General features: G+C 39.2%; 1 protein-coding gene and 1 non-coding gene across 2 annotated transcripts; one reads left to right on the top strand and one right to left on the bottom strand.

The window, feature by feature from the left end:
• Positions 1–718: 718 nt before the first annotated feature.
• Positions 719–1,255, bottom strand: LOC122643499. The gene has a single exon (XM_043837116.1). The coding sequence runs from the start codon at positions 1,253–1,255 to the stop codon at positions 719–721; it is 537 nt and encodes a 178-aa protein (XP_043693051.1).
• An 8,336-nt stretch (positions 1,256–9,591) lies between these two features.
• LOC122644411 lies at positions 9,592–9,698 on the top strand. The gene has a single exon (XR_006330341.1). It is a non-coding gene; the product is annotated as a small nucleolar RNA R71 (small nucleolar RNA).
• The last annotated feature ends 964 nt before the right edge of the window (positions 9,699–10,662 follow it).

Here is a 10,662-nt window from a genome sequence, read left to right on the forward strand (position 1 = left end):
CGCTCATCTTTCATTCGCCGCATCACACACTTCACCGACCTCTTTACGCTCATTGTGTTACATGGAAGATCACCATTGTTGCCCCCTGTCAGTTAGCCCCATGAGTGGCTAAGTATCTTTTGTCTTTAGGTGTAGATGAAACATTGAATTGTGTTAATTAAATTCATGGATGATACGTTTCATTGCTTGATGTTAAGACTTATAATTTTATTTCATTGAATGGATTTTATTGCTCTATCTAGTTTAGGGAATTTGATTCTGTGATTCATCTTCTCTATTCAAGAAATGATATTCCTGTGATTGTAATTGAAACCAATGATAGACTATAACTGACCGAACTAAGCCTGCTAAGCCAAAAGCGAAAGACGATAGTGATCGACAAGATAGGTTATAACTAGGTCGAATTATAATTTATCATTCTATGGTGTCATTAGGTTTGTAGCTATAATGAATCGTAAGTGTATTCCATAAATTAACTAATGAATCAATGTGGATTCGAAACTTGAAGACAGTCTCTCTCTTTCATCTCTCAAATTGATTTTTAGTATCCCTTATAGTTAATTAAGTTATTGCTTTTTGTTTAGTTTAATAAAATCTAAAACGACTATATTTCATCCTTAGAATTTTAGCCTTCCAGTTTTCCGTGGATTCGATCCCTATTTACCACTGTTCTATTAGTTCTAATTAGGGTTTATTTTTTTATAACATAACAACAAGATCAGTGCGCAACATTCCTTACATATGCCGTCTCTCTGATTTCCTCTAGCAGATCCAAATTTGCTCTCAGATTTTCATCACTAGTCTCTAGGTCATTGAGTTGTACCCTTAGTGAAGTTTCTCCAATTTCCATAGGAATCATTGCTTCAGTTCCATACGTCAACATAAATGGAGTTTCACCTGTTGCAAGCCTTGTGGTTGTCCGATATGCCCATAGGATGTTTGGTAGCTTTTCAGCCCATTTGGCTATCTCTAACTTCTTTTTGATCCCATCGATCAAGATTTTGTTCATGGCTTTAGCTAAGCCATTAGATTGGGGATGTGCTACTGAAGTCTTATGCAGTTGAATCTCATACCGATCACTAAACTCCTTAAGCTTTTGCTCAAATTGCTTCCCATTATTTGTGATAAGGGTTCTTGGGATTCCATATCTATAAATGAAAGAATGGAGGAAGAACTTCCACACCTTCGTGGCTGAGATTATGGCCAATGCCTCCACCTCTACCCCCTTGGTGAAGTAATCTACTACTACTACCATGAATTGTCTACCTCTTGACGCCTTTGGGAATGGCCCCAAAATGTCCATCCCCCATTGTATAAAAAGGCAGTGGACTAGCGATGGAGATGAGCTCAGTTGCCGGCTGGCAGATGATCGGTGTGAAGGTTTGACATTTGATGCATTTACGTATAAAACTCATTGCCTTTTTTCGTAAGTATGGCCAAAAGTACCCTTGCCTAATGATCTTGTGAGCTAACGCTATGCCCCTCAAGTGTTGTCCGCAAATGCCAATATGAATTTCCCTAAGCACATACTCTGCTTCTGATGGTCTGAGGCATTTTAAATATGCATGGCGTAAGTTTTTTTGTAAAGTACCCCCTCGATCATAATGAACCATGTTGCTCTCATCCTTATCTTCTTAACTTCTTCTTTTTTGATTGGAAGTATGCCCCCTTGGAGATATGTGATTAGAGGATCCATCCAGCAAGGTTCAACATCAATGGGTAATACATTCTCGGTTTCTTTTATGCTTGGTGCACTGAGAATGTCTATGTACAATGTTCGGCCTAACTCTTGAAAGTTTGAGGTGGCTAACCTGGACAACGCATCTGCTGATGTGTTCTATGTATGGGGTACTTATAAGATTTGAAAGTAAGCAAATCCAATAATTAAGTCGCGTGCCTTCTTTAGATATTGCGTCATGCGCTGTATTTGAGTTAAAATAAAACCGCAAGCGTAAGGATAAATCGTAGCTACGGGTCGAACACGAGGAGATATACGCCACTCTATTTAACTAACTTAAAAGTAATGCAAAGTGAACCAATTTAAAGTGTTAAATTAAACTAATTAAACTAACGAAATCAATGCATCCTAATTCATAAGCATCTAACAAAAGTAAGGGATTAAATTGGCATCCTAACACATGAGCATCTAACCTATCAAACTAAAGCGAATTGAAAGGAATAAAAATACAGCCACACATACTAACCATATAAAAAAAAAATAAGGGAATAAAAATGCATCCATAAACCACAACCATATAAAATTAAAATAAAAGAAATAGAGGGGGAAGAAGAAGAAGATAGACAGAGATAGAGGAGATGGAGAATGAGATTGAGAGTTTAGATAGTAAAACCTGGATGTGCTTGCATGAATGTAATTGAAAAGCTTGAATACTTGCATAAACTTACCATGGCCTCCTCTTCTAAATCTTCAAGTCTTGTCATCAACTTAAGAACTTAGACTAGAAGGCTTAAAACCTAAACTAGAATTAAGAAATTACAACCCAATTGAAGACTTAAATTGAAATTAAAGCATAAACTAAACCTATTATAACCATTAACTAAAAATCATAAAAGCAAACTAGAACTTAGAAAAGCCAAAAATCACAAATTAGAAGGAGAAGAAGAGAAGAAATTTCATTAAGTGAATGAGCAATTTTTACAAGAGAGGTAAGGGGTATTTATAGGTGGAAGAGAGGAGAAGAGAGAAGATGGAAGTGTAGGAGAAATATTCCATAAGAAAAGAGAATATTCTCTTCTCTTTCCTCTTTTACAATGCCTTGAATCCTAAGAAAAAAGAAAAAAAAAGAAAGAAGAAGAAGAGAAGATTGTTTACATAGACCTTTTATTTCTAGAAAAATAAACTTCCAATTCTAACAAGTGCTTCCTTTTCTTTGTAGATATCTTCTCCAAGCAATTAAATCAAAACATCTTTGATTTTTCAACCTTCCATAGATGAGAAAATATAAATCTATCCCAAGTAGAATTTCAGAAGTGCCTTTGAGAAGTTGGAGGAGAGAGAGAGTAAGGGTGATGACTAGGATTCCTTCAAGAATAAATAAAATACCCATTCTATCTTTCAGAAAACGTGGAGCATGGGGTGCTTATATAGGCCTCACCATTATGTTCCTTGCGAAAAATCACCCAAAATAGACCCAAATTTCGTCCAATTCGAAGTTGGGGAGCCCAAGATATCTCAAGTTGAAGTTGGACTGACCAGAGCCTTCCAAATGGAATCTTTCGGGTACAGTAAAGTAACTTCTGATAATTTGTTAAGGCCCCTGGAATCCAAACTTCCGCTTTACTTTGTCCCCGTCCGACTGTCAATAATTATAAATAAACCCTTGTACACCATTTTCGTGTGTCGTTACGAAAACGGCCATAACTTCTTCGTTTCAACTCAGAATCAAGTGTCGTTTGAACTGTTGCGAAGCTGACTCGATGGGCTATGTATCCATACTATTAATACCTCAAAAAAAATCTTAAAAACATCTCCTTAGCATCATCTCCATTTTCACAATAATTCACCTAAACCCTGAAAAGCACAAGAAAGCACCAAGTAACTTTGTCCAATGTGGTAAAATGTATGCTTTATGCCCTAAGATTTCACACATAAATGTGCTCATCAGATTCCCCCACACTTGAACGTTACTTGTCCTCAAGTAAAGCAAAAGATAAACTAACTTAGAATGCAAAAAAAAAAAATCCTAACTCACTTTCGTAGGAATCACGGTTGTACTTAGCATGTGCAACAAGCATTTCAACCCCTAGGTTACCCCTAGTGGACGAGTTGTGTCTCGTGGGTGTTTGCAGTGAATATACACTCAAAATTCAATAAATCAAAAAGAATGATGTAAATTTTTCTCATGACATAAATAAGATAGGGCACACAATCTCAAAGAAATACTCAACTAAAGATTAAGGAGCCAAAGGTTCCCCCACACTTGAATTTTATCACCTCACATCAATTCAAGTAACAAGCATGCATCAAGGTCAAGGAATCTCCTCATATTTTCTAAACACTACTCACCTTCAAGTAAACCACTCATAGCACTGATGGAATCAAAGACTTAGGCATTGAGTATTTTTTACCATACTTTCTTTTCCAGGCATTAAGGCAAAAACGTTTTTTTTTTTTCTTTCTCAACAACAAACTCTTTTTCTACTCTACTACTATTCTCTGAATGACATGGTGGAGCATACACCAGACACCCAAATACTTGGTAGCTTTGCTTTTTTGCATGTATCCATAAGACATTGAGACATTGATGCAAGAGTTTTTTTTTTATTTTGAGTTTCCTTCCAAGGAATTTCGATCAAGTCACCCTGCTTCATAAGGCACAGTGCCCTATCTAGTCCCAAGGAATTCCACTTTTCTTTCGGTTTCTCTCTCTTTTTTTTTTTTCATTCACTTTCACTTTCATGCCTTGCCACAAACAAATTGGTCTCAACTACTAGCCAAAAGATCAAAGGGGTCCATAAACACATAGAGGAATCTAACCATCACATGAAGTAGCACTCATATTTTCAAACTCAATCCCCATCACCGGATACAAACCAACTACCATCCTTGAAAAGGGATTTTTTTATTATTTCGCATGCTAGGAGGGCACCTAATTCCCTCTCACTCTCGCTTTGCAAATCGAAGAGACTTATGTACATAACCAAAAACTATCGCCATAATCAAAATTCAAAAAATTCACAATTAAAGTCCAACACACCCCCCCACACTTAATTCATGCAGTGTCCTCAATGCATGCAGAAAAGAAAGAATAAGGACAAGGGAAGGGATACATACCAAGATATCAGGGGTCAAGGTAAAGAGGTTCATGGAGATCCATGACCTCTTCTTCAACTGGAGTAGGCATCACTATGTATGGCTTCAATCTTTGGCCATTGACCTTGAAAGTAGCTCCTGTACTTGGATTGAGGACTTCAACAGCCCCATGAGGATAAACTTTTTGAACAATATAGGGGCCATCCCATCTAGAACGCAGCTTACTTGGAAAAAAATGCAAATGAGAATTGTACAACAAAACATTCTGGCCTACCTCAAAAGATTTTCTCAAAATGTGCCTATCATGGAAAGCCTTGGTTTTTTCCTTGTAAATTCGGGCATTCTCATATGCCTCATTCCTAAGCTCTTCCAACTCAGATAGTTGGAGTTTCCTATGGGCACCTGCAGTGTGTAGGTCAAAGTTAAGCTTCTTGATAGCCCAAAAGGCCTTGTGCTCAATCTCTACAGGTAAGTGACATGCCTTTCCATACACCAGACGGTACGAAGATTGACCAAGATCGGTCTTGAAGGCTCTCCTATGGGCCCACAACGCATCTACCAACCGATTAGACCAATCCTTACGGTTCGGGTTGATGATTTTCTCAAGAATTTGCTTGATCTGTCTATTTGAAACCTCAACCTGGCCACTGGTCTGGGGATGGTAGGGTGTGGCCAACTTATGGACGACACCATACTTTTTCATGAGGGCCTCAAAAGGCCGATTACAAAAATGCTTGCCCCAATCACTAATGATAGCTCGGGGAGTACCAAAACGGGAGAAGATGTTCTCCTTCAAAAATTTCACAACCACCTTGTGGTCATTGGTCTTATAAGCAACTGCCTCAATCTATTTGGACACATAGTCTACAGCAAGTAATATGTATAAGTTACCCAAAGAGTTAGGGAAAGGCCCCATGAAATCAATACCCCATACATCAAACACCTCAACCACCAGAATTGGGTTGAGGGGCATCATATTTCTCTTAGTAAGACGCCCTAAAGATTGGCATGAAGAACATGCCCTGCAATAAGTAAAAGCGTCTTTAAACAGACTAGACCAATAAAATCCCCACTGTAAAACTTTGGCCGCAGTCTTATTAGGCCCAAAATGGCCTCCACAAGCCTGATCATGGCAAAAAGATAAGACAGATTGTTGCTCATGATCAGGGACACATCTCCGGATTACTTGATCCGAGCAGGTCTTAAAAAGATAAGGATCATCCCAAAAGAAATACTTAACTTGTGAAAAGAAACGATTCTTATCTTGGGTGGACCAATGTGCAGGTGTCACACCCATAACCAGATAATTAACAATGTCAGCAAACCAAGGTTCACTAGATACTACCATCAGATACTCATCAGGAAAATTCTCGTTGACTGGAGAATCAACAGTCAAGGAATTAGGCAGCCGGGATAGATGGTCTGTAACCAAATTTTCACACCCTTTCTTATCCCTAATTTTAAGATCAAATTCTTGTAACAAAAGAACCCACCTAATGAGGTGAGCCTTGGCATCTTTCTTCTGCATAAGATATTTGATAGCTACATGGTCAGTATAAACAATCACATGTGATCCAACCAAGTAAGGCCTAAACTTCTCTAAAGCAAACACAACAGCTAAAAATTCTTTCTCAGTGGTGGTATAATTAAGCTGTGCATCATTAAGAGTCATACTTGCATAATAAATCACATAGGGCAATTTATTGATTCTTTGCCTAAGAACAACCCCTATAGCAAAATCAGAGGCATCACACATAAGCTCAAATGAAACTGTCCAAGTTGGAGCTTGAATAATGGGGGCTGAGGTCAAAGCTCTTTTCAATTGCTCAAAACTATCATAACACTCAGAAGAGAAATCAAATGGGCAGTCCTTTGCCAAAAGAGAAGTGAGAGGTCTAGCTATCTGGCTAAAGTCCTTGATGAATCTCCTGTAAAAACCTGCATGGCCAAGAAAAGATCTAATGTCCTTTACATTCTTGGGTGATTGTAAATTGGCAATAAGGTCCACCTTAGATCTATCAACCTTGATCTCTTCTTTGGACACAATGTGACCAAGAACTATACCTTGCTTTACCATGAAGTAGCACTTCTCCCAATTCAGGATCAAGTTCTTTTCTATGCATCTTTTAAGAACCAAAGAGAGATGATGCAAGCAATTAGAAAAAATAGAGCCGTGAATAGAAAAATCATCCATAAACACCTCTAGAAAGTGCTCTACCATATCAGAAAAGATACTCATCATGCACCTTTGGAATGTAGCAGGGGTATTGCAAAGCCTAAAAGGCATACGCCGGTTAGCAAAGGTTTCATAAGGGCATGTGAAAGTGGTCTTGTGTTGGTCCTCTAGAGCAATAGGAATTTGGTTATAGCCTACATAACCATCAAGAAAATAATAATATTCATGGCCAGCTAGTCTCTATAACATCTGATCAATAAAAGGCAAGGAAAAGTGGTACTTCCAAGTTGTCGCATTCAATTTCTTATAGTCAATGCACACTCTCCATCCCGTTTGGATACGGGTTGGAATCAACTCATTATTGGTATTCTCAACTACAGTGACTCCTCCTTTCTTAGGCACAACCTGCCCAGGACTCACTCATTGGCTATCAAAAATAGGATAAATGATGCCATGATCCAAGCATTTTAGGATCTCTTTCTTGATTGCCTCTTTCATCACAGGATTAGCCCTCCTTTGGGGTTCCCTAGAAGGTTTGGAACTCTCCATCAGATGTATATGACGTTGAACAATAGAGGGGCTAATACCTTTGATGTCAGACGTGGTCTAACCTATGGCTTCCTTATGGTCTTTTAGAAGCTTAATCGACTCTTCTTCCTGAATAGAAGTCAAATCAGAAGCAATAATAACAGGAAGAGTATGATCATGTCCTAAGAAGACATACTTGAGGTTGGAGGGCAATGCCTTCAACTCTAATGTGGGGGGCTCAATAATAGAGAATTTGAGAATGGAAGTTGATAGGGGTCCAAGGGGCTCCAAAGGTGGTTGGATGCTCCAGACCTCAGATAAGGGAGTATCATCAACACCCTCCAATTCCTGTATACATTCTTGAAATCCCGAATCAAAATCAATCTCAAAGAACGTATCAATATCATCGGAAAATTCTTGAAGCATATGCACCTCTTCATCCATGTCAGGCTGCTTGCCCAACCTAAACACATTGAAGTCAACAGAAGTATTGCCAAAAGATAATTTCATAAGACCATTCCTGCAATTGATTAAAGCATTACTGGTAGCTAGGAATGGTCTACCCAATATGATTGGGATTTGGTCTTTGAAGTTGGCAGTGGATTGGGTATCTAAAATAATAAAATCCACAGGAAAAATAAATTCCCCAACCTTCAACAGGACATTCTCAATCATTCCCTTAGGAACTTTAACCGACCGATCTGCAAGTTGAAGAGTAATTTTGGTCGGTTTCAGTTCTCCCAATCCCAGTTGTTGGTAGACATGAGAGGGTAAGAGGTTCACACTTGCACCAAGGTCCAATAAGGCATGATCAATAGTACTATGGCCTAATGCTTGGCTGCTATTGGCTGTGAGATTAGAGAACTAATGTTAGCAGCCAAGAATGCCTTTTTGGGTACATTGATGGTCCGCTTTTGGGTGCATAAGTCTTTGAGAACTTTAGTATAAGCGGGGATCTGGGCAATAGCATCCAACAAGGGGATATTCACCTGAGCCTGTTTGAACACATCCAATATCTTCTCCTCAGAAGGAGACTTCTTGCTAACCAACCTATTTGGGAAAGGGGTAGGTGGGGTATAAATTCTTTCAGGGTTGGTCTTTTTAACTTCCTCAACATAATCCTCTTTGGTTTTCTCAACCAAATCATCTGGTATATCTTTAGGTTCATCAGACGAACCTAGAACAGTAGGCACTTCAATGGCCTCTTCAGAGGAGGGAGAGTCAACAAGAGTATGAGATGGTAAAGACTGAGGTGCACTAGCCTGTTGATACTCACGGCCACTCCTTAAAGCATAAACAACATTTACCTGTCTGGAGGGCCCTTGGTGCTGTTGGCCTTGTTCAACATTGGTTGGAGGAGCTTGGGTACCTTGCTGAATATGAACCTGATGCCTAAGATTTGGCTTAGGCTGGCTAGGTAACTTTCCTGTTTCCCTCTCATGCAGGATTGTGACAAGCTGGGTGAGTTGTTTTTCCATGTTATTGTGGCTTATCATAAGAAGAGCTATCTTGTTGTCCATCTCATTCAGTCTTGTGGTTAGGAGACATTCCTTGGCTTTGTGGTGCATAGTTGGGCCTTTGGGCACCAACCTGGCCTTGATGGTTAAAGTTGGATGGGCCTGCTTGGTTCCTTTGATTCCATGAGAAATTGGGGTGATTTCTCCATCCTGGATTGTAAGTATTGCTAAATGGGTTATTTTGGTAGAGAGCACTTACATTGTCAGTGCTGGAATTACCCACCAAGGTGTTGGGGCATTCCTCAGAAAGGTGTCCAGGGGTTTGGCACCAACTGCATACCGACACATGGTTGACCTGGTTGACCGGATTAACTGGTATAGACTCTTTAAGAACTATGGACTCCAACCGTTTTATGAGGCTGTCAAGTTTGGCCTCCTTGGCTGGCATACCCTCAATGAGATATCCCTTAGTGGTCCTTTCAGCCTCTTGGGAAGATTCCCATTCCCTAGTCTTATCAATCAAGTTAGTTAAGAATGTCCATGCATCATTCTCCTCAGAAAAAGAAGTAAAGCCTGCTGGACACATAGACTCTACAAGTTGCTTGGTCTGATAATCAATACCCTCATAAATAATTTGGCATAGCTGCCACAAGTCAAAACCATGATGAGGGCATTCTAAGAGGAGGTCCTTGAATCTTTCCATGAATTTAGAAAAGGACTCATGTGGTTTCTGCCTGAACTGGAGGATGTCACTTTTAAGCTTATTGGTCTTATGAAGAGGGAAGAATTTTCTCAAAAAGACCATGGTGAACTCATCCCATGTATTAATGGAGTTTGTTGGCAGTCCATAGAGCCACTTCTTGGCCTGGTCTTTCAGGGCAAAAGGTATAAACCTAAGCCTAACTGCATCATCAGTCAAATTCTAGACCTTAATTAGAACACAGACCTCCTCAAATTTCCTAAGGAAGAGATATGCATCCTCATTAGCCATCCCATGAAAATGGGGTAGCATACTGATGAAGTTGGTCTTGAGTTCATAGTTATTCCCTGTAACAACAGACAGACTAATGCATGAGGGCTGTGCAGCCCTGGTGGGGTAAAACCTATCCTTAAGAGTCTTGGGTTGTTGGTGACCCATGGTCAAAGGTGATAGAGAAGGTGGTCTTCTAATAAGACGATTACTTGAATCACGAGTCCACACCTTAGCCACCTAAACAGATATGAGGTCTCCTTTAGAAAAATTAAAGAAAAATAAAATACTTAAAAAAAAAAACTAGAAATAAGAGGGAGCCCAAGGTAGATAGTGCATCTCTATCCCTCAAAAAGCAAAACAATGGTTCAAAAGCTGTAAGGATGCCATATAGGTTGACAGCAAGGGAACCCGTATAGTCTTCTATAGCCACCTACGTGTGACTCCAATATGGATTCTGATGTAGAATGGAGGTCTACTATACGTTTATGTTTCCAACACTCTCACTATGTCGTTTTCCTGTTATCAAGAGTAGTCACCTCTAAAGATAAGTCACATGTCAATCTACCCAACCAAGTCAAGATGTAGCATCATAGGTAACTTAATCCTATGAGGGACACCAAAAGATGGAGGGTTGAAGCATATGAAGGACTTTAGATTGGGCGCACACTATTTGAAACAAAAGAGAAACAAGAAGAGGTTTTCAAAAACTGATTTTTTTTTTTTTTCAAAAAAAAAGAAGAGAAAATAATAAACT

Source organism: Telopea speciosissima, chromosome 10 (assembly GCF_018873765.1).
Source record: "Telopea speciosissima isolate NSW1024214 ecotype Mountain lineage chromosome 10, Tspe_v1, whole genome shotgun sequence".
Classification (NCBI taxonomy): Eukaryota; Viridiplantae; Streptophyta; class Magnoliopsida; order Proteales; family Proteaceae; genus Telopea; species Telopea speciosissima.

Coding starts and splice junctions, on each gene's coding strand:
- LOC122643499 (XM_043837116.1), bottom strand. CDS start 1,255: ATGGTAGTAGTAGTAGATTACTTCACCAAGGGGGTAGAGGTGGAGGCA.